Source organism: Xenopus tropicalis, chromosome 2 (genome assembly GCF_000004195.4).
Source record: "Xenopus tropicalis strain Nigerian chromosome 2, UCB_Xtro_10.0, whole genome shotgun sequence".
Classification (NCBI taxonomy): domain Eukaryota; kingdom Metazoa; phylum Chordata; class Amphibia; order Anura; family Pipidae; genus Xenopus; species Xenopus tropicalis.
Genome location: NC_030678.2, coordinates 71,364,070 through 71,389,020, shown reverse-complemented (window position 1 = coordinate 71,389,020; position 24,951 = coordinate 71,364,070). Strand labels below are relative to the sequence as shown.

The 24,951-nt window shown below is 39.7% G+C and overlaps 1 protein-coding gene across 1 annotated transcript; it reads right to left on the bottom strand.

Moving 5' to 3' along the window:
- Positions 1–1,871: 1,871 nt before the first annotated feature.
- Positions 1,872–19,222, bottom strand: LOC100492428. The gene is made up of 7 exons (XM_012970516.3): positions 17,311–19,222; positions 15,948–16,283; positions 12,213–12,548; positions 12,059–12,133; positions 7,766–7,850; positions 4,673–4,776; positions 1,872–2,557 (listed from the first exon to the last, which is right to left on the bottom strand). Exons 1-7 carry the CDS (start codon positions 17,387–17,389, stop codon positions 2,490–2,492), a joined length of 1,083 nt encoding a protein of 360 aa, XP_012825970.1. The 5' UTR covers positions 17,390–19,222; the 3' UTR covers positions 1,872–2,489.
- Between the last annotated feature and the right edge of the window lie 5,729 nt (positions 19,223–24,951).

The following is a 24,951-nucleotide window of genomic DNA, read 5'->3' as shown; positions in this document are numbered from 1 at the left end:
AAACTTGTGTATTATTATAAACGTACCCTAAAATGAGGATATCACATAGTAACATAGTAAGTTGGGTAGAAAAAAGACATACGTCCATCATGTTCAACCATAATGCCTATATATAACCTGCCTAACTACTACTTGATCCAGAGGAAGGCAAAAAACCCCATCTTAGGCCTCTCTAATTTGCCGCAGAGGGGAAAAAAAAATCCTTCCTGACTCCAAGATGGCAATCGGACCAGTCCCTGGATCAACTAGTACTTAGAGCTATCTCCCATAACCCCCCTGTATTCCCTCACTTGCTAAGAATCCATCCAGCCCCTTCTTAAAGTTATATAATGTATCAGCCAGCATGACTGATTCGTGGAGGGAATTCCAGAACTTCACAGCTCTCACAGTAAAAAATCCTTTCGGAATATTTAAATGGAACCTCCCTTCTTCTAAACGGAGTGGGTGCCCTCGTGTCCGTTGGAAGGACTTACTGGTAAATAAAACATTAGGTTATTATATGATCCCCTTATATAGTTTTACATTGAGCACTGGAGACCAAAACTAAAGAGCATATTCTAGATGGGGCCTTACCAGCGATCTGTAAAGGGGAAGAATAACCCCCTCGTCCCGTGAATCTATGCGCTCCTCATCTTCTATCTTTGCCTTCGGGATTGCTGTTTTACAACACTTGTTATAGTGTTTATATTCATTAAACGTGGCTACTGTCCCCTCTGACTTATCCCCAGGGGATATATCTATAGGCTTCTGCAGTGATCACTTTCTGTGATTTTGGTGCATTTCTTGGTATTTTATTGCATTTTTAGCCATTTTATGAAAAGGAAGCATGGTGGTGGCAAGGGCAGGCCAAGGCAGCAGGTCCTGAAAGGCTTGTCAGGGTAGAGGCAGCAAAATACTGTAAAATCCTGGAGTAAAACCTGATGTAGTCTGCATGTAACCTGAACATAAAGCTAAAATGCTTAAAATGACCTGGAATGAGCCGACCGGGGGCCCTAGGCATCCCGGTCGTCCGCCACGTCACGCCCCCTCCTCCCCCCTGCATGCGCAGTCATGTGGGGGGGTGAGCGATGCGATGGGCCATTGCCCCCGCCACTAATGACAAGCGGCGGGGGCAATGGCAAAGGAGGAGGACTAGGGGTAGGCAGTAGAGGCTCCTGTCTGGCGCCCCCTAATCATTGTGCCCTAGGCCTCTTCTGCCTACCCCTAGTTCCATCCCTGCTCAATCCAATAGAAAAGCCATGTCTGGACTTGAAAAATGCAATTCACTCACAATCCCTATGCAACTTGACAGAGCTTGAGCAGTTTTGCAAAGAAGAATGAATGGGTGGGAAATTGCAATGCACAAAGCTAATAGAGACCTATCCACACAGACTCAAGGAGATATTGCTAAAGATGCATTTACTAAATACTTATTTGCAGTGGCTATATACTTATACCATTAGATATTTTCTATATATTTTATTGTAATTTATTTAAATCAGATGTTTCACTTGATACGAGTCAGTTTTTGTTTCCCAGTTTAAAAAAAATACTGTGATTCTGTATCCTAATAATAATTACAAATGAAAATGTCCAAGGGATTGATACAAGTGACTGTACTGTATGACGAAATACTAATGGGCTTATTTATCAATTTTCATGGTCGCTTATTTATTAATAAGGAAAAATTGTTTGAATAAGAAACTCAAATATCTAATTTTTTGAGTTTACAAGCTCTAAAAACTAGAAAACCTCAAGAAATTTGAAACACAGGATTTCTTGTCTTCTTTTATGTACTCAAAGGTGAGCAACCCCTTTACGGGACCAGTAACATAATTTATTTGAACCAAATACATAGTTTTATGTGGAAGCACTAGTCCTGCTTTTTTTGCAGTGAAAAATGTGCTTTTTTTATTGCTTAAACAAAACCCATTTGGACCATTTTTATTTATATCCAAAAAGCTCTATAGATGCTATAACATGCTTTCGTGATATGCTTAAACTGTCATGTGTTAGTGAATAGTAAGAATACAAAATGATGCTAGCAATGTGATATCCTTGTAAGTTTCACTTTGAAGAAATGTAGATTAGAAAGTTTGACAATTAAAACATATAAGAAACACCATTTGGAAAGTTGTCTATATTACTTACAGCTCCAACAAGTATAAATCTAGTTGTCCGTTTATCATGTACTGGACTTGTTGTACAAATTATATGTTGGATTTTATTAAATTATACATTGAAGTTTGGTAGAAGCTTTGAACTGATGGGGAACAATAAGAATCCTTGAAGGGCCACTGCTTGGAAAGCCATGGCTAACTAAATATGCACTCTCCATTTATATCCTCTTACTTAAAAGCTATTGTCCATATATAATTAGTACATTTAAAGAAAGTAGGTAATCCATATTGGTCTGTGGAGAGGGAAAATGGGATCAGTAGCTTTGCTTGTCCTGTTACAGGTACTTCACCAGCTATAGTCTGGAGTCCAGGTTCTTTTCACAAATGACCTTAAACTTTAGACTTGAACTTCTTGTTTCTCCTTAATCCATCATGAAACATTGGTATGTAGCACAGATCTGTAGGGGATTTATAAAAAAAAAATTGAGTTTCAAACAAAAGTGGCAGAGGAATAATACTAGGAAAGATAGTAAAAGACTGAATGGCAGAAATGATGTACATGGCTCCCTGTAGACTGAAGTAGCTGCTGACAAATTCCAGTTCTTCTTCACTCAAAAGCCCCAGACCTGGCCCTGATCCATCCAGTCCTGCCCCTTTACCTGATGTTGAGCTCCCTTTGTCCTCTGTGTCAGAATTAGTTAGTAATCAGTCCTGCATCTTAAGTATTCTATAGACCAGGGCTTTCCAACTGAAGATCTAAGACAGTGCTGCCCAACTGGCGGCCCGCGGGCCGCATGCGGCCCTCGACCCCCCTCTGTGTGGCCCCCCACCTGTCTGGCTGCTTTGATGGCTTACCTTTGTGTAAGATTTAAATGGTATCAGTACTGAGATTAACTGCCCCCCCTGCATGGTTATCACCTCAGATTCAGGCTGTAATCCCTCTGTATTGTTTAAACATGTAATCCCCTGTGTTGTTCACACCTTTTAATCTCTGCATTGTTCACCCCCTGCAGTGTTCACACCTCAGGCTCAGGCTGTAATCACCCCCATTGTTCACCTCTTCACACCTCAGACATTGTATGTACTGCCTGGACTATGCTGCCTGTGTATAGGCAGCATAGGGCAGGCAGAGTATCGGACATAGGCAGCATTTTTGCAGGGAGGGTATGGCACCCACAGGCAGCATAGGGCAGGCAGAGTATGGCACACACAGGCAGCATAGGGCAGGGAGGGTATGGCACCCACAGGCAGCATAGGACAGGCAGAGTGCTGCCTGTTTGTGCCATACTCTGCCTACCCTATGCTGCCTGTGTGTGCCATACTCTCCCTGCCCTATGCTGCCTGTGTGTGCCATACTCTGCCTACCCTATGCTGCCTGTGTGTGCCATATTCTGCCTACCCTATGCTGCATGTTTGTGCCATACTCTCCCTGCCCTATGCTGCCTGTGTGTGCCATACTCTGCCTACCCTATGCTGCCTGTGTGTGCCATACTCTGCCTACCCTATGCTGCCTGTGGGAGGTGAACCTGGCAGGGGTTTGTTCTGGGAGTTTGTTAGCAGTTGGAAATAGCCATTAAATGGTCCCTAAGGTGTGTAATTATATGCTGGGGGTTGCTGTGCTATCCACAGGGGAGGAGGAGGTATATGGATTTAAGGGTGTGGGTCTTAATATGACATAATACAATTCTTTAACATATGAATGATGGTTGATATCCCTGCAGCGACCATTGTGATAAAATGGGTGTGGTTTGAAGTGGGTGTGGTTTAAAATGGGGGAGTGGCCAAAACTGGCTTAAATTAGTGGCTCTCCACCAAGTATGTGAGAGAAATTTCGGCCCTCGGCACCGCAGAAGTTGGGCAGCACTGATCTAAGAGATTTGTATAGCCCACACACTGCTCTATTATAACATACAGTAGCCCTGAACATGTAGTCTAGTAAATTATAGGTCTACTATAGGATGGCACTGTTGTAGAGGTAGTTCCCAATTTTTTTTAGAAGACAGTAATTGGTCAATGCTTTTAGGTCTGACTTAAATAAATGTTAAAACATAGAGTCGCACTGGTAAAAGTTACAATTTTAACCTTACATCCTTCACATTTAGTTGTTATTCTGTATTCCTTATTCAGTTGGCAGCCTGAGTGACTGACTATTTGCAAGGACCATGTGCACAGGGAAAAGCAAACAGGGAATACTCCAAAAACAAATTTAGAGACATGTATGTGTACTGTCCAAGGGTTGCTGTGCCTCAGAGCCTTCCACAGTGAGCTTAATTCATAAGATACATTATTTGTCACCTAATTCTTTTATTGCTATTAGCTTGCCTTTAAAGGACTGGGATTCTGAATTGCTGGATGTTTATCAATGTAGAAAGGAAAAGTACTCTAAAGCCACAACTACTACTTGCCACAACTTACACTAAACAGGCTGAGGAAGAGATTCCGATTACTTCAATTGTGCTAAAACACCCCTCTAGTTGTTATGTTCTCATTTTGGTTATTTATCAAGTCTTTCTTTATCAAAGTCCACACAAATGGCCACATAAATGGCTAAGAGTCTAAGAGCTTAAACTTACCCAAAATACTTGTACAGTAAATGCAGCAAAGAAGGAACGTGACCATGATCAGGAAAATAAGCCAGCGGATAACATCCCAGGCATTGCTCTGTATTTGCTTCACCCTAGAATGTAGTTAGGCATGTAAGAAACAATTAATACATATTAAAACATGCATGTGGTCTCAGAACATGCTTCTTAATGCTGACACAGTTGTTACTACAACTGGACCAGTCTCTGGATGAACATCTTATTAACAGTTTTAGTATCACAAGATTTTCTTGCTTGCTAAATAATAATACAGCCCTTTCATGAAATAATCTATTCTAATGTATGTGCAAGTACAGGTATCGGATCCATTATTCGGAAAACCATTAGCAAGAAAGTTCTGAATAGACTCCATTGTAAACAAATACAGTAATTCAACATTTTTTTTTTTTTTTAAAGTTTAGTATTCGGAAACATCATGCATATTTTTTTTCAAATACCATGTGCACAACCTTACATTTATCAGCACTTACATTAATCATTTGCCATTAAGTATGAATTGTATAGAAGTATAGATTCAATTTTCAGCATAGGCAAATGCAGATTGTATTCAAAAGCATGTTTTAAGTCCTTAATGAGCAGATTAAATAAAAGTGGGCAATTGTTTTCGCCAGGCATGGATTTGCAGCGATATTCTGCATTTTGCCATTGACGAATTGTTTTGAAAAAAAGGCACGGTCACGTCAAAATAGGCACGGGACAGGTTCGCTCATCACTACAAATTACTATTATGCCATATTACATTGAAAACCCCTGTGCTACAAATTTGCACTATACATAGGGGCAAGGGTAAAACAGAGAAATAGTTCTATAATTACATAGTAGTTCAAGTTCAATGTTTTATGATAAAAGACCAAAATCAAGATAGGACAGGTTATAATCAAGTCCAATGACATAAGTACTGTGTTTATAAACAAACAGTATCTGATCTGCTCAGCAGTACCAGGTTACATGGTTATCAGAGGATTCAATGGAATCAGGGGGTTGGCAGAAGAGGCACCTCCCGAGGGCACAATAATAGGGGGCATCTCTGCCTACCCCTTATCTGTGCTCTTTTGCCCCCTCTGCTTCTTGTCATTGCGCCCCCCCCAAGATGTCTCTGTGCCTGTGCGCTTTTGGGGGGAGGGTGCAGTGGTGAGGTGGCATGGCCCACCTCTGAATGCAATTCTACAACAGAAACACTACCCACCTTACACAGGTGTATCTACAGTGTCAATCTTTTGTCAGACATACATTAAGAACAAACAAAAATTTTGAGATAAAGTCAGATTTTTTTTTACTTCTAGATAATTACGAGATTTACGAATTGGTTTTCACCAGAACATGATTTTTTATTTATTGTTCCCCCCAAAATTCAAGTTTTTCTAAAATATTTCCCATAATTTGTGATTTATAAATGTTTAGCTCACTTTTTTTGTAAAAAAAAAAAATTTGCCTCTGTCAAGTACCATTGAGTCCTATGGAGGCTTAGAATAGTAGAGGAATAGAATAGTCAGTGACAGCCTGTCCTTGAACTTTCAAAAGGTTCATTCAGCTTCAAGTGAAATTTAAAAACATTATTGTTTTCCAAGAGGATTAAAGAGGATTCATGGAAACGAACGTTTACATCTCAAGTTTTTTGAACAATACTTTCAACTTGAAAAATTCGGGATTTTCCAATGTAAACTCAAAATGTTCGTACAAATGATTCCAGCATTATCGGAACATTTTATAAATACAGGTATAGGACCCGTTATCCAGAATGCTTGGGACCAAGGGTATTCTGGATAAGGGGTCTTTCTATAATTTGGATCTCCATCCTTTAAAGGGAAACGAAAGTCAAAGTCACTTGGGGGTGCCAAAATGTTAGGCACCCCCAAGTGACTTTAACCGCTTACCTCGTACCCCGGGCTGGTGCCCGTTAGGAGAAAACAGCACCAGCCCGGGGCACCTGGAGCGCAGTGCTTCCGTCTTCCTCGCTTCCTTTTCCTGAGTGCCAGCGGTGGGCGCATGCGCAGTAGAGTGAAAAGCCGACTTTAACATTTAAGTTCGGCTTTTCACTCTACTGCGCATGCGCGCGCAGCGAATCAGCAGCAAGGAAGCGCCGGCAGCTACCCCGGGCTGGTGCTGTTCCTTCCTCACAGGGGCACCAGCCCGGGGTAAAAGGTAGGCGGTCAAAGTCACTTGGGGGTGCCTAACATTTTGGCACCCCCAAGTGACTTTGACTTTATTTTTCCTTTAAGTCTGCTAAAAAATCAATAAAACATTAATTAACCCCAATAGGAGTGTTTTGCACCCAATTAGGATTATTTATATCTTAGTTGGGATCAATTACAAGGTACTGTTTTATTATTACAGAAAAAAAGGAAATCAGTTTTAAAATTCTGAATTATTTTATTAAAATCGAGTCTATGGGAGACGGGCTTTCCGTAATTCGGAACTTTCTGGATAATGGGTTTCCGGATAACGGGTCCGATACCTGTACAGCAATGATTGAGTTTAATTCAAATTTATACCATGTCGAGTTTATATGACTTTCAAGGCCAGAAAAAAATTAATTTTAGTAAATGTGCTCCTATGTGTAGTGCAGTAATAGTTACATATTAGCTGTGTGCAGAGAGACATTCAAAATGTACATGCTAGGTAGAGATTATACAGGTATGGGATCCCTTATTTGGAAACCCATTATCCAGAAAGCTCCGAAAGATTGTCTCCCATAGACTCCATTTTAATCAAATAATTCAGAATTTTAAAACTGATTTCCTTTTTCTCTGTAATAATAAAATAGTACCTTGTAACTGATCCCAATTAAGATATAAATAATCCTTATTGCAGGCAGAACAATCCTATTGGGTTTAATTAATGGTTTATTGATTTATTAGTAGACTTAAGGTACGGAGGTCCAAATTATGGAAACACCCCTTATCCGGAATACCCTTGGTCCCGAGCATTCCGGATAACGGGTCCTATACCTGTAACTCTATTCTGGTTTACTGTAATGAAGAAGACGCAGTAAAATATGACAAACTTAAAATACTTTTTTTCTAAGTTCAGTAAATCTTAAGTAAATGTTAAGTAATTTTATACCTTGATGACTCAGTTACTTCATTGGTACCCAAATTAGGTGGCACAGTGGTGGTTAATACATCAGATGGGAGGATATTGTTTTTTTCTGTGATGATAAATCACAATACATTTCAGTGAATACTTGCAAGAGGTTGTACATAGCTACAGGTTGTACAAGTGCGAACCAAGATGGAACTTAAAGGAACAGTAACACCAAATATTAAAGGGTATCAAAGTAATTAATAGATGATGTACTAAAAGTGTGTTTACTTCAGAAACACTACTATAGTTTATATAAACAAATGCTGTGTATCCATGGGGGCAGCCATTCAAATTGAAAAAGGGAGAAAAGGCACAGGTTACATAACAGATAACAGATATGTTACAAAGATTCCCATTGTATTCTACAGAGTGTATCTGTAATCTGCTTATGTAACCTGTGCCTTTTCTCCTTTTTTCCAGCTTGAATGGCTGCCCGCATGGCTACTCAGCAGCTTATTTATATAAAAGATAGTAGCGTTGCTGAAGCAAACAAATACTTTTACCAGTGCAGGGCAACAGTACTTTTAATTACAGGTATCGGACCCCTTATCTGAAAACCCATTATCCAGAAAGTTTTGAATTACAGAAAGGCCATCTCCCATAGACTCCACTGTAATCAAATAATTCACATTTTTAAAAATGGTTTCCCTTTTCTTTGTAATAATAAAACAGTACCTGTACTTGATCCCAACTAAGATCCCAACTCCTATTGGATTTAATTACTGTTTAAATATTTTTTTTAGTAGACTTATCCATATTTTTAGTAGACCCCTTATCCAGAAAACCCCAGGTACCTGTACTTTTCAGTTTTTGGTGTTACTGTTCCTTTAAGTACTTAGTAGTTGTTCACCTTTGTACAACATTCACAGATCTAACAGTTCACATTAATAGAAAATATTTGCCATATACTGTAGATAGATAACAAAAAATGTGCAACTATCCCTCTGCTGATCCTTCACTTCTGTACTTCTGGGGGGGGACCCTTATAAACACTACAGTCAGGGCCGCTCCTGCCATGAGACAAGGTGAGAACCTTGCCTCAAGCAGCAGTGAGCGGCCAGTTACCATGAGTGGCAAAAAGCCACCTTTGGAGCTGATTTCTTTCAATGACTTTTCAATTTATGCAAGTGGCTAGATGGCACAAGCAACCAATAAATTGGTCCAATGGGAAAAATAGTCATGACAAAGCTTGGACGTGAGGATGTAAGCATATAGGAATTTCTCAGTGTGTCAGGTTCAAAATAGGCCACTCCCATCCCTTCAAAAAACTGATCAGAGAGACAGGAGAAGAACTGATTTAACAGGTATAAAAAGTAGCTTTTATAGTGGCGTTTGCATTTTTTTTTGGAAAATGGATTTTCTAAACACACTGAGAGCATTGATGGTGGTTTAATAAGATTTGGACATTGAAGGTGAACAACCCCTTTAAGTCTAAATATATTAATTACACAGTTAGTATTGCCAAATTGTTAAATATTGTGCTATTAAAGGGGTGGTTCACTTGGAGAGAGCTGCTAAACAAAAAGCTAAATAATACTTGAACTGCAAATAGTAGTAATAATAATAATAATAATAATAAAAAATGAAGACCAATTGCCCACACCTCTGTGGGGGAAGCAGTTCCAGGGTGATAGGTGCTCTTTAAGGCAAAATCTTTTTTTTCTTCTTTCTCTTTTATTGCTGTAGAACTCCTGGAGAGTAAATTTACTGTAAAACGTGGATTCTGCTTACACACATTTTGATTTACTGTTATAGAAATGTATGTACACATTGTTAGTCTGATTTTGTTACCAGGAGCTCTGCATATAGCAATGGCTCCCAAACTGTTAACTTAAACCAGTGTACATGTGCAGTTAGTTAGACTAAGTTAGAGTCAGCTTCTTGCTGATTGGCTCAGATCCACATTCCTAAGGGGGTGGAGGGAGTTCTTAGCATTCTTGATGGAGGGGGGAGGAGGAGAGAGGGGAGACGAGAGAGCTGTGTGTCTCTGGCAGAGGAAAACAGACACAACAAATCTTTTGACAGAGAAGTCAGTGCAGCGTTTCTGTGAGTGCTTATGGCTGTATTTACATAGACCTTTCTGATAAAGCTTACTTAGTTTTCACCTTTCTTTCTCTTTCATTAAAAAATAATGCCTATGCACAAGAACATTTGACAAAACCTTTGTCCTAGGGCATATTCTAATTTAAATGTAAGCTCAAATGGGATATAAAATGTCATGTGTATAAACTAAAGCTATTTATATTACCATACCTTTCTCTAAATTATAATTCTCTATCTCTATCTCAGAGATAGATGTTTAAAAAGGGTACTTTTGCCCAAACTTTGGTTTCTTTGCTTTTACATATGTACTATACATTCTTATGTCTAGGAATGGAAGCACCATGCATATTGCCTAGAAATGGAAGCATCATGCTTCATTGAATTTGTCTAAACTTCCCTCTAACTAACACCAGCCCAGTTTATCAATAGTACAGGTATAGGACCTATTATCCAAAAACCTGTAAAAATGATTTCTGTTTTCTCTTTAATAATAAAACAGTACTTAATCCCAACTAAGATATAAGTAATGTTTAAATGATATTTTAGTAGGCTTTAAGTATGGTGATCCAAATTACGGAAAGACACCTTATTCTGAAAACCACAGGTCAGGATCATTCTGGATATCAGGTCCCATACCTGTAGTAGTTAACCACATTAATAACTTCTTTGAATTAAATTATGTTCTAGACCAGTGCTGTCCAACTTCTGTTGTACCGAGGGCCGGAATTTTTCCGACCTACGTGGTGGAGGGCCGATAATGGAAGCCAGTTTTGACCACTCCCTTTTTTGAAACCACACCCACTTGAAACCACACCCATGTTATCACATGATCATACCCATATTAATGGTTGTAGTACAGCAAAAACCTGCCATACTCTGCCTGCCCTACCCTGCCTGTGTGCCATACTCTGCCTGCCCTACCCTGCCTTTGTGTGTGCCATACTCTGCCTTCCCTACCCTGCCTGTGTGTGCCATACTCTGCCTGCCCTACCCTGCCTGCGTGCCATACTTTCACTGTGTGCCATTCTTGGCTGGTTTGTGCCATACTTGACCTGTGTGTGCCATACTCTGCCTTCCCTACCCTGCCTGTGTGTGCCATACTCTGCCTTCCCTACCCTGCCTGTGTGTGCCATACTCTTCCTGCCCTACCCTGCCTGCGTGCCATACTTTCACTGTGTGTGCCATTCTTGGCTGGTTTGTTCCATACTTGGCCTGTGTGTGCCATACTCTGCCTGCCCTACCCTGCCTGTGTGTGCCATACTCTGCCTTCCCTACCCTGCCTGTGTGTGCCATACTCTGCATTTCCTACCCTGCCTGCGTGTGCCATACTTTCACTGTGTGTGCCATTCTTGGCTGGTTTGTGCCAAACTTGGCCTGTGTGTGCCTTACTCTGCCTGCCCTACTCTGTCTGTGTGTGCCATACTCTGCCTTCCCTACCCTGCCTGTGTGTGCCATACTCTGCTTGCCCTATACTGCCTGTGTGTATGGCACACACAGGCAGCCTACAGTGACACAATGCTGGCACTGCTCCTACAGTCTGCACAATAACTATATATTAAAAAACGTTTTAATTGCAGTACCACCTCAGTATATGTTATTTTTGTAGTATGCAGGGATTATTTGTGGGTTTCTACTGCTCCTGAGGTGTGAACAGGGGAACAATGGGGGTGATTACAGCCTGAGCCTGAGGTGTGAACACTGCAGGGGGTGAACAATGCAGAGATTAAAAGGTGTGAACAGTACAGGGGATTACATATTTAAACAATACAGCCTGATTACAGCCTGAATCTGAGGTGAGAACCATGCAGGGGGCAGTTAATCACAGTACTGATACTATTTAAAGCTTACACAAGAGTAAGCCATCAAAGCAGCCAGACAGGTGGGGGGCCACACAGAGGGGGGTCGCGGGCCGCCAGTTGGACAGCACTGTTCTAGACAATCCAGCCAGATGTTAAGCACTTTCAAAAGATCTCTGCAGGTCTTGCTTAAAATTATTTACCTAGATGAATAGGGAGTGGGGCATTTGGTATTGCAGATGAGCAAAAATAAAAACAAATACATCACTGTAAGACACATTAAGACCATTAACCACCTATTAAACCCTAGGGATTTATAACACTTTCTTTTATATTTACATGTATATGATAAGAAGAAATAACACTAATAAATCTATTTTCATAAGACAAGATCCTTAAAAAGTGCTGACATAGATAATATTATTTATATTACCTGATTGGGTGGAGAAGTTTGTGACCTGAAGTGTTGTTAAGACATTGTCCTTCCTTGTGCCAGGTTGTGTGACTTCTGTTGTAAAAACACAGTTGAATAGGCTTGTACTTACATACATATGTTTAACATTTTCCTCAGTACATTGTGGTCTCACCATTGCTCTGGATGTTCTTTGAAGTTACATGCAGAAGAACCTGGTCAAGGATTGTTTCCCCACCATATTCAGTACACTTGTAGAGCCCACTGTCCCAAAGTTCAAGTTGTGTGAACTTCATAATCATCTGTTGAGCCTTAATATCATTGTAGATGAGAGGTCTTCTTTCATAATCTCTGCTTGTGCTTCCATCTGAATGAGCCACCCAGTCACATTTCCTAGGGCCCATCTGCTTGCACCATATTTTAGACCATTGCTGTTGTTTGTTGTATGAGCAGCTCATGTTTACATACCCATGAACTGAAGCTCTAACTACCGGTAATCTGGAAGGCGTCCCTACAGAAAACACCAGCAGACAGATATTAACCTTACCTAGAAATGATGCACATGGAAATATTGATTTGATATAATGGATTTCATATTTTAAAGAATGTAAGTGGTAGACTTCCTTATGTGTGGAACAAGCCTGTCACAGGTTGCATACATCATATCAGGGGAGAGAGGCAATTCAGTATATACAGACTAGTGAAGCTACAGACATATCATACATTATTGTTATATAAACTAACATTTGTGGCCCTGCAGGATATTAGCAATTTCGTCTCCACTTGTATTTCTGAGCCCAAAACTTGTGCCCCATGAGCTCTAGTTAAAATCTACCAACCTACTTAATACAGTTATTTGTTGGCCCATTTAAAAAATATTTGAAATAAACATCTACTGCATTCTTTTAAAAAGGGGCAACTGTGGGAGAAGAAGAATTAAATTAATCAGAAATTAATTTCCCAGTTATACTATATACAGTATAGTACTATAGTAGTAATTTTATGGGTCATTTTATTAGAGCAAAGTTAGAGCACAGTAATTAAACAGGGTGGAAATTTGTTGAAAATATTTTAAAGGGTTTGCTATGTATGTAGTGTGCTTTATCTCTGCATGGGAAAGTGGGGAAACTATGGAAGTTTAGTGGAGCCTACCAATGAACTTTTTTTGCCTGATGCAGTTACATTGTAAAATTAGTGATTTTGTACACACCAACATTTTTAACTAATTCATGCTAGAATTTCAGTATATAGTCTGTTTTGATAAAAAAAAAACATAAAAAATAAAAACGTGGTCTATTACACAGGAAAGAAAAACATTATTGTTCACAGAGTGCTTCTAAATTTAGTGCAAGTGTAGGACTTTACTGGACAAAAAGGATCAGTTTCTGCTGCTTGCCTGTCTTCTACTGTGGCTCCACATTCATGCTGACAATTTCTTCTACTCAATTATCTTTCTCTTTATTAGTTTAATTTAGTACTAGTTTAGTTAGGGATCAAATTGTAGTTAGTGCTAGTCAGGTTCAGCTAGGGATCATTAATTTTTCCACCTGCGCCCCTTCCTTTTCTAATACAAATTCCCCCTTTTGTCCTTTATACTTCTTTTTCTTTATTGTTGTTCTGATACATTGTGCATATTGTCTCAGACCAGCTTGAGGAGCCAAAGAGGAATGGGAAAGGTTGGAGAACCCTTTGCGGATCTGGTTGTGACCAAACACATGAAACCCCTGAACTGTCCAGCTTGTGTGAAGAGGACATGTGCAGCAACAGCAGCCATCTGGTCGCCATATCACCAATCAGACTCTTCGCCATACGTCACAGCAGCCGGTGGCCATAGTGGACTGGCTGGCCCAGGGAAACTCCTCTGCTGTCTCTTGTGCCAACTCTGTGCTGGAGGACTCCCCACAAGAGCAATAACAAGATCTGAGGCATGAGGTAGACCTGAGTCCGTACACCCACAATCTTTTTGATGAGCAGCCAGACATGGGGATAATATGGTCTAAGGAGGTGGAGGCATTGCACGTGTCAGCAAAGCAGCAGCAGAAGATACCCGTCAGGGTCCCCAAATGGCTGGGCACCAGACTACTGCTCTAAGAATGCAGGGGAATGATGAACTGTGTGTTCCCCTCTGGAGCAAGAGAAAAGGTTTTAGGTGCCAGGTGTGAGGTAGACAGGTTTAAGATGAAAGAGAGGAGTTGGATGGTGTTGGAGTGTGGATGGTGTAAAAAGACGGAGGCTCTGAGAGGAGCGGAAGAGACGACCGGGAATGTACAGAGAGACCAGTGAAGAAATGTAGTGAGGAGCAGAGGAGTGAAGGGCTTTGAATATTAGCAGAAGGATTTTGTATGCTATCCTTTGCTTAACAGACATCCTTGCTAATGGAATTACTTGGGGCTGAACAGGTTCCCTCTTAAGAGAGAGAAGGAGGATCCTAGCAGCAGAGTTTAGGATTGATTGCAGGGGAGAGAGGTTGGAGTCTGGGAAGCCGGTTAATAGCAGATTGCAGTAATCTAAGTGGGAAAGGATATGGGCATGGATTATTGTTTTAGAAGTAACTTGTGAAAGAAAGGGGCATAGCTTGGCAATATTGCAGAGGAAACAATGGCAGTGTTATTAATATGGTTAGAGAAGGAGAGAGAATCCCCTTGACAAAGGACTGTGTTCCGAAATGTTGGGGTTTTCTCAATCCACACATGTCTGCTTTTTTTTTTTGCTGTTTTATTATACTTTGTCCAACTGGTGGTATGTACAGTATATTATGCATTGTAATTGTATTTACTGTTTTGTGAATTTTTACCATATAAAGAGCATTATATGTCAAACATACCATTTTCTGCCTTTTTGTGGTTACTAGGTGTGCATTGATTAATTGATTGATTTGTATTAATATTCTGCTTGCCCCTTATGTGGGCTTGGGGAACAGATTCTCATGTGCACCCTTTTTTCTTCTTTTTGCTGTCTTTGTTTTAAAGCCAGCTATTTCTGCTTTAGCAATTGTGGTGTGCCCTCCAAAACTACTCCAACGCTAGATGATATCTGTGGTTGTGCTGGCGCTGCATCTTTAACTTTTCTTGGTGGGGTCTGTCACTCAAGTAGCCCCTCTGGCATTTCCCACAATCTACAGCTTGCCAGTTCAATTCAAATACTGTCTGTCATAGGCTGGTTGTCTGGCTGGCATCTTTACAAAAGCACATCTGCATTCATACCAATAAATTCATTGGTTGGGCAGAACTCTTGGTAGGCATGTGTTACACTGGACTCTTTCTTCTGAGGTGGGACCACGCTGGCTGCGGACGAATGGTTAACCACACTGATCCCACACTCAAAACTCAATCTCTTAAATAACTTGGGCATCAGTGGTTATTTAAAGGAAAAGGAAAGGCTAGTAAAGAGTTAATCTCAAGCTGCAGGCATACCTTCAGTTGTCTCAATAGTGCCCTTAAGTCTCCCCATATTTCTCCTGTTCAGATGATCAGAAGCCAAACAGCCAGAAAAAACGCTGAGCTGTGTAAAGAAAGTTCCCATAATGCCTCACTCCTACACAGACACCCAGACCAAGTGAACATGCTCAGTTAGTAAGACTATGAGTGAGCTTCCTCCTGATTGGCTCAGATCCACATTCCTAAGGGGGGGAGTGAGTTCTTAGCATTCTTGAGGGAGGGGGGAGAAGGAAAGAGGAGACAGCAGAAAACTGCATGTCTGTGGCACAGGAATTACAGACACAAGAAATCTTTTCACAGAGAAGTCAATGCAGCATTTCTGTGAGTGCTTATGGCTGTATTTACATAGACCTTTCTGATAAAGCTTACTTAGTTTTTACCTTTCTTTCTTCTTTAAAACAATTGCAACTCTTCACAAATCTAATTAGATAGCATAAAACATCCTATAATCACATTATAGACTAAAGGCTTACCTTCTGTCACATGCAGCAGTACACTTTGCACCACCTTGTAGCTTGTCCCAACCCATATTCTCCACTTGTACAGGCCAGTATCCCAGATTTGTAAATTTGTCATATTTACAGTGATAGAACCAGTATTCCCTATAATCTGTACAAGAGTCACTCGACCTTCATGGGTATGAATAATCCTTCCATATATGTCAACAATATTGACACATTCTGTTCTAGACACTTGCAGGCACCAGCTGCTCAGTTGTCGCTCATAGAATTTTGTGTCATAGGTAAATGTGATGCTCACAAATCCCCCAAAAGTGGCCACACATTCACGCAGGTCCAATTCAGAGAAACCTAGGAGTATAATACAATTCTATTATTAAGTCAATTAAAAAAAGTATTTTAATGCTGTTCAGTGCATGTTCAAATTGTAGGTCATTAGTTACTATTGGATTGCAACTTTCAAACTGCCATAAATACTGTTTCTGCATTGTGGCTGGAGGGCAACGAGTTGGGTCCTGCTGGTCTGAGGAAATTATACATAAGCATTGTTAAAGCAATACTGACTCTTTCTAACCAAGGGTGCTTCAGGCACCACTTTTAAAGTGGCAGCAAAACGCTACCTCCTGGTAACTTTCATAGCATATGTGTAAATTTAAAAAAAAAAAAAAAAATTAGTGACATATTACACAGCAATTTACATAGATTATACATATCTAAGGTCCCTATCTCATACTATGGTGATTTTCTTTTCTTCTCTAAATCAGTATCCCATTAACCCACCTGTAGGTGTTTTGGGGTGTGGTAGGAAGCCCATGCAGTGAGAAAATACAAACTTGCCCACAGCTACCCCACCAACCCAATAAATAGTAATTGTCTAAAGCATTTTTAGCAGTCCCTGGGGCATTAACCAGAATCCACAGATTGCAAGTGGGTAGGCAGAGTATCGCACATACAGGCAGCATAGGGCAGGCAGAGAATGGCACACACAGGCAGCACAGGGCAGGCAGAGTATAGCACACAGGCAGCATAGGGCAGGCAGAGTATGGAAAACACAGGCAGCATAGGCAATACATACAGTGACACAATGCTGCAACTGCCCCTACAGTCTGTCTGAGGTGTGAACTGGTGATCGATTTGGGGGCTTACAGTCTGAGCCTGGGTATTAAGTCCTCAGGAATCAAATATTATTTATTGTAGTTTATTTACAAAGTGACTCAATACATTTACACAGCAATTTAAAGATATTGTTCATCATTCACACCAATCTAAACCCTAGCAGAGCTTGCAGTTTGAGGTCGAAGTACCAGAAGGAAACCCACATAGAAACAGTGAGAACATGCAAATTCCTGGTAACAATTAGGATAAATTCTATACTTACATTGCGTCCATGTGATAAGCAGTAGGAGGATGAAAACAGATCCTCTAATTGTGTGACACTGGGCAGACTTTGACTCCATACTTTATTCAACACTAGTTAGAAATAGGTGGCACCCTGTATGTCCTTTCTATGAATAATGTTTTGTTCTGTTCCTTCTAAACTCCTATCAGGGAATGTCTGTGTCTGACTGATAACCACAACTAGGAAACAATGTGTCAGGATATACACTCTCTTGGTTGATTGTACAAGCATACAACATGCAAGATATGCAAATTGTGTCAGGAATAAGGGGTGTTATTATTTTCAATGTAATTAATCGACATAAAACTTAAAAAAAAAAAAAAATAAAGAACCCATCTGTTTAAATGCTCTAGGTTTGAGACAGGGCCATTAAAAATAACCTTCCATCACCATATATATTTGAATATTTAAACAAAATATTAAGTGCTAGGACCATTTGTATGAGGCCGTGGCAAAACTACCGCAAATTCTTGGGGAAAATAATGCATCTCTCACAAAAGTAATTAAATGACACAGATTAGTAAACCCAATTGCTAAGTTCTTTTCCACGGACCAATGTTTCTTTTAGGGTACACCACGTGAATTATACTTGCACATGTGCCGTACAGTTAAATCAGAAAATTTTACTGGGAATGCCTGGAAGGTGGCGTGGTGCATAATTTACATAATAAAATCTATTAAAGAAAAAGAATCATCTGTAAACAAAAAATTGTTGTATTTAGTTTTCTAGAACTTTAAAAAAAATTCTATTTACACAAAAACATTAATCTCAAACCAAATACTGTTTTAAGTGCATCAAAACTGAGAATTAGTAACATCTTTCAATACAGTGCATTTCTCTTCTCCTAACTGTATGGATTTTTAATACAGCTTTATGACAAAATGACTGCTTTCTTTCACTGCCATGACATGAATGTGAATAATCATACTCACCTATGCTGCACATATTCATAGTCAGTCATAGTCAGTCATTTACTATCAAGAAGGCAGGTTGCCACAGGACGATTTTTGCAATTTTCTCCCTTTCTTCATGAACTGATGCAGGTCTCTGAACTACTTTTTGGAGCACAGAGACCTGTATCTAGTCCCATAAATACAGCCTTGCCAGCATTCAGCAGCATTGTATTCAAATGGACATTTGGGGGCATGTAACTTGCCCCCCCCCCCCTCCATTTCAGCATCATTTACTAGTTAAGGAGCAGTAGAGGATGCAGACTGCAACAGGGCGCTGTCAATAGTTCCTGGCCTATGACTGGCCTGCACCCACCGAGCTCTGCATCTCCTGGGCCAAGCCGGCCAGATGCCCTAGGCGAAGAAGAAGTACCTGCCTGGCCCTGGGCAGGTGCCTCTTCTGCCAACCCCTAATTCTGGCCCTGACAGGAGGACCCATTCCCCTAGTTATAAGCACTCCACAATGCATGCATTCTTTCTCTAGAAAACACCCTCCACAGCCATACTATAAAAGTATGCAAGTCCATACAATTCTAAAGGCCATAGCTGACTACAAAAATCTGTAACCAAGTAACATATATAAAAAATATATATTGCTTGTGTTACCCAGCAGGTAACTAAAGGACAGGCCAAGCCCAGACATAATAATCCTTTACCAGGAAATAAAAGTGTTAAATGCATTTTGTCTGGCAACAATATTTAAGCAAAGGGGCAGGACTCTACAAAACTGATGAGGCAAACTGGCCAGTTGCCAGTTTCCACTTATGGAAAATCAATTTTCTAACACACTGAGAGCATTGTTGGTGGTTTAATAAGGTGAACAATCTCTTTAAGTGCCCACACTCTAATGCTTAAAGCCAATAAGTGGGTGCATGGTCAAAAATAGCATTTGTATTTGTAAATTGATAATTGGACCAGCACTTCCTATAGATTTAATTTTTTTTCTTTTATTTATACATTGTACAAAAATCTTTTTTTTGTACAGTGTGTTAATAAAAAAAAATGAAAAGAAATACACTTGAATCTATAGGGATATATATATATATAGCTGTACTTTCTTTTGCATTTGAATGCCTGGGTGCACAATGTATCTATCATCTATCTATCTATCTATCTATCATCTATCACAAGATCAGTCAAATTGTACACATTTTTCAAGGCTAGCTGGAAACCACATACATGTAGTATGTATCAAATATGCATGCCACAAGGCATTATTTGGTTAAACGGTAAAAAGAATCAAGTAACTGCTTCTACTATACAGTAAAGTTCAATGTTATTATTATTATTTTACCGGAACTGCATATCACAACCTGTAATTTGCATTTTTTGCTGATAAGTGCATGTGTGGTGAAAGTATTTTTAGTAAGCTGCACCTGCATGGGATATATCTCTTATTTCAAGTTTATTGAACTGAACGGCTTTTTGCCATTCTCTGGTGACCTCTAGTGGAAGAAAATGGATGTACAATACATTAATGATAATCTGAATGTATATTTGGCATAATTCATGGTGCAAGGTATATCTAATTACCTAGTCATGTAGGGATGCATTGTTAGCAAGCATTAGGCTTATGCCACACGCAGCATATGCGGTGTATCCTCGGCAAGCCGAAAAACATTTGCAGAGAATATGCTCCTACGCTTGAAAATCCTCTTACTTGTGCCTGCACCTGTAAGCATGAAATAAGCTTTGGTGCAGGCCATGTAGCCGATATCCTCCGAAAATGCAAAGTCTTGCGTTTTTAGGCGGATATCGGATATCAGTAGTGGGGCGTATTCTTAGGCTAATGCCAGACGAGGCTTGCTGAAAATATCTACCCTACGCCTCGTCTGGCATTAGCCTTAGGAAGCATTTTTCAGTTTGCCAAGAATACGCTCCATGTGGCATCAGCCTTAATTTTGAATGTGCTCCTCTATATTAGTCCCCAAAGAGAGCATGCAAAGGAGGGACTTAATTTGCAGAATTCTTAGGTTAATGCCACACAGAGCGTATTTTCGGCAAGCTGAAAAACGGTTGCCAAAAATATGCCCCTACGCCTAAAAATTCTCTTACCTACCTCTCTTACACTTGGGTGCATAGAGAGGCAGAGTGGAAGGGCTTGGGGCTGGACTTGTTGTGAAGCCAGTACAAGGTAACACCTCTGGGTGTATATAAGCACCAGCTGAACCATTACCGTGATTATAATGCAAACATGATTACCTCATTCGTGATTTGTGTAAAATATGCACAATAGTTTTGATGCACTTTAGCCTGCATAATGAGAGAATTTTTTTAACCACATTTATCAAAGTATTGGTTCGTACTGTACATATTTTCTGCGACTTTTTCATACATTTGCGTGACTTTTTCATGCTTTGCGACAACATTTGTGCGACAAAATCGTATTGTCGCGTCAAGTATGAAAGTTTTGGATTCATTTAAGCTTTGGTATCGTGACTTGGAGCTGCAGAGTGCCATTGAGTCCTATGGGTATGGGAAGCTTCCAAAATCATGCTCAGAAAGGTTTTCCCGCCGTTTACGATTTGTGACTTTCGGATCGCCAAAATGATATTATCGTGACTATTCCGATTTTTTCGTAAGCATTTTCGTGATATTTGTGATCATCAAAAATTATTGTATCTAATCCGAATTTAACCCGATGCACCAGGATTCGGCCTTTTTCAGCAGGATTCGGCCGAATCCACAGTTGTGGCAGAACCGAATCTGAACCCTTATTAGCATAGGGTTAAATGTTACTGCATGAACACAGAAGTGGAAAATTATAACCCTAAAAAAATATATAAATACATTTAACCCTTACAAATCCTAATTAGCATATACTAATTAGGATTCGGTTCAGTATTGGGCCGAATATCTTATGATAGAATCAGGGGTTTGGCCAAATCTGAAAAACTTGGTTCGGTGCATCCATACTTAGTACCCAATCCATCTCTGCTAACTGCCACTGCTACAAATTGGCAATTTTCAAAAAATGTGACACACAGCAGCAAAATTTCACCAAGCCCACTTTCAATACATCTAACATTTAACTCTTTTACTGCCAACGACGTATGGGATACGTCGTGGCAGTAAAAGGGCTTAAATGCCAATGACGTGTCCCATACGTCGTTGGCATTTAAGGGCTGCTCTCTGCAGCGGCGGCATGTGCTGCCGCTGCAGAGAGCTTCTATCGATGACAGCCCCCCTGGGCAACGTGCCAGGGGGGCTGTCATGAGGGTCCTGTGAGCGATCGTGTCGCAGGACCCTCCAGGAAGCAGCAGACGCCTTCTTCCCCCCCCTAGGGCCAGCCCACTGAGGAGGAGGCGATCGGGTCTTCAGGACAGGTAAGTTTTTTTATTTTTGCATTTACACAGTTACACACACACTTACATACATTTATACACACTTACATACATTTACACACACTTACAGCACACATTTTAGCAGTTTTTTTTGTTTTTCACACTTTTATACACTTATTTACACTCATATACACACTTACACACTATCACACAACTTTTACACATGTGCACACATGTATACACAAACACTTTTTTTTTTTTCATTTTACCACTTTGTTTTTAGTTTCTTTTACCTAAAAACTGTTTATTTTTACAGCGTGACTATTGGATCAGATATTCTGACCACTAATTACACTGTCATGTGACTTATTTTGTTGTTTCACTGATTTGCACAATTTTATCGCATTTTATCCCTGTATAAGTGTTCCTAATCTGTTTTTAGCGTAGCTTTGCCAGGTGTAACTTTGGTGTACAAAAATAACTTTACCTATTTTGAATTCATCAGAATGTGTACTTTCCACAAATATATGGTTTTCTGGGGGTCTGTGTATAGTTAGGGGGGGTTACTGCACATAATACACTGACAGGGGGCTCTGTGTGCAAAAGCTGAGTTGGCAGGCGAGAAATCCATATGCGCTATTTTCATTTTGGGGTCAGTACATACCACAGACTTGGGTATATCTATGCATATTGGGCATCAAACTGTTCAGTAGACCATAGGTGTTCCTATTTGGGGTGATTTGCCTTTATCTGATCTTTATCAAGAAATTGTGAGAGATAAATGCGGCAAATTGCAACATTTTTATGCAATTTTCTAAATGTCATATAAATCTGCAAACTTAGGAAAGCTTTACAGCTTGGTACTTTGGAGCAAAAAGAAATGTTTACCCATTATAGATTCGGGGGGATGTGTACTTTCCAAAAATATATGGCTTTCTGGGGTGAGTGTACTTTTTTTGTAGCATTATCCCACATAAAGGATGTAAATGTGTTGATTTTGCAGGAGCTGAAATGATACATCATATGGGGGTATGTTCCCATTGGGGCCCCTACATGCCACATACTTAGGTAAACCTATACATATTGGGCATCAAACTGTTCAATGGACCCCTGGCGTTCAAATTTAGGGTGTTTTATCTTGGTATCTAACACTATGTAGGAGATAAGATGCTGCGAAGTGGAAGCTTTGAGGGAATTTTTGGAAATGTCATCAAAATTGCTAACTTTAGAAAAGCTGTGTGGCTTGGTACTTTGGAGTAGAAAGACATGGGTACCCATTTTAGATTCGGGGGAATGTGTACTTTCCAAAAATATATGACTTTCTGGGGTGAGAGTACTTTTTACTAGCTTTATCCCACATAAATGATGTAACTGTGTTGATTTTGCTGGAGCTGAAATAACAGAAATGAATGATCATATGGGGGTATGTTCACATTGGGGCCCCTACATGCCACATACTTTGGTAAACCTATACATATTGGGCATCAAACTGTTCAGTGGACCCCTGGCATTCAAATTTAGGGTGTTTTATCTTGGTACCTAACGCTATGTGGGAGATAAGATGCTGCAAAGTGGAAGCTTTGAGGGGATTTTTGAAAATGTCATCAAAATTGCTAACTTTATAAAAGCTGTGTGGCTTGGTAATTTGGAGTAGAAAGACATGGTACCCATTTTAGATTCGGGGGAATGTGTACTTTCCAAAAATATATGACTTTCTGGGGTGAGCGTACTTTTTACTAGCTTTTTCTCACATATAATGATGTAAATGTGTTGATTTTGCTGGAGCTGAAATAACAGAAATGAATGATCATATGGGGGTATGTTCACATTGGGGCCCCTACATGCCACATACTTAGGTAAACCTATACATATTTGGCATCAAACTGTTCAGTGGACCTCTGGCATTCAAATTTAGGGTATTTTATCTTGGTACCTAACACTATGTGGGAGATAAGATGCTGCAAAGTGGAAGCTTTGAGGGGATTTTTTGAAATGTCATCAAAATTGCTAACTTTAGAAAAGCTGTGTGGCTTGGTACTTTGGAGTAGAAAGACATGGGTACCCATTTTAGATTCGGGGGAATGTGTACTTTCCAAAAATATATGACTTTCTGGGGTGAGTGTACTTTTTACTAGTTTTATCCCACATAAATGATGTAAATGTGTTGATTTTGCTGGAGCTGAAATAACAGAAATGGTTGATCATATGGGGGTATGTTCACATTGGGGCCCCTACATGCCACATACTTAGGTAAACCTATACATATTGGGCATCAAACTGTTCAGTGGACCCCTGGCGTTCAAATTCGGGGAAAGCATTTAAGAAAGCATTGCGACTTGATAGTTTGGAGTAGACAGACAGTTGTGCCTATTCTGTATTCCCCAGAATCTGTTCTTTCCAAAAATGTACAATTTTCTGGGATAAACCTTCTGTTAGTGGAAATTTTGTCCTTGAAATCTAAAGTATGCAACTTTCTGGAGCAGTGCTTTGGAAATTTGGTAGTGTACTGCTGGGAGTTTTTTACCTATACAAGTGACAAATCTCCATAAAACTATATATATTTGGTATTGGCACGTTCAGGAAACATGGGACTTTCCAAATCAGTTGTATATTTGTGCATAAAATATTTTTTGTTTCTAGTATATGTGTTTATATTATGGAAAATTAGACTTTTTTTGCATTTTTAGACATTTAGAAGCCTATATCTTGTTACAGAATTGGAATTACACAAAAATTCTACCATATTTTGAAAGCTTAGGTTGTTCTGAAAAAAACGATATATTGTTTTCCTGGGTAAACTAAAAGTCCCCCCGAGGAAAGGCCCCTAAAGTGAAACAGTGCAAAATGTTCAAAAACTGTCTGGCAATACAAGTTCCACTTTGACCAAAACAGCTGGCAGTAAAAGGGTTAAAACCACACCTTCTAAAACACATTCAGAGTGTGTACATTTAAAGGGTCATTTATAAGCAATAAGGCACTGTGAATAGTGCAGAAAATACGAGCAATCCAACACCTGCTTTGAAAAATTGCAGCAGTTACTTTGAAAAATAGCTATGAAATGGTCTAATTAATTGGGCCAGACTAGTTATAAGCCAAATATTGAAATGAGACTAGTGATGAGTGAAAAAGTTGCTAAAAATTTGCTAAAAGTTGTAAAAGAACACTTTTGATATATGCTTTCTTTTCTATATTAACATTAGTCTGGTACAGTGTTTCTGCATTTTTTTCAGGCTGTCATCTAACATTTGGGTTGTTTCCACAGGATGAATTCTGTTCTATTTTTGTATATGTCTTTCCTTTGCGGTTTAAGAGTAAGACAAAGGGTGATGCTGATTCAGCATTTTACATATCAGAATAAGAGCAGATATACTGTTTGCCAAGCTTG

Coding starts and splice junctions, on each gene's coding strand:
- LOC100492428 (XM_012970516.3), bottom strand. CDS start 17,389: ATGGAGTCAAAGTCTGCCCAGTGTCACACAATTAGAGGATCTGTTTTC. Junction 12,134..12,212: donor AAAGAACATCCAGAGCAATG/GTGAGACCACAA, acceptor TTTTTACAACAG/AAGTCACACAACCTGGCACA. Junction 7,851..12,058: donor AAACTTCTCCACCCAATCAG/GTAATATAAATA, acceptor TTATCATCACAG/AAAAAAACAATATCCTCCCA.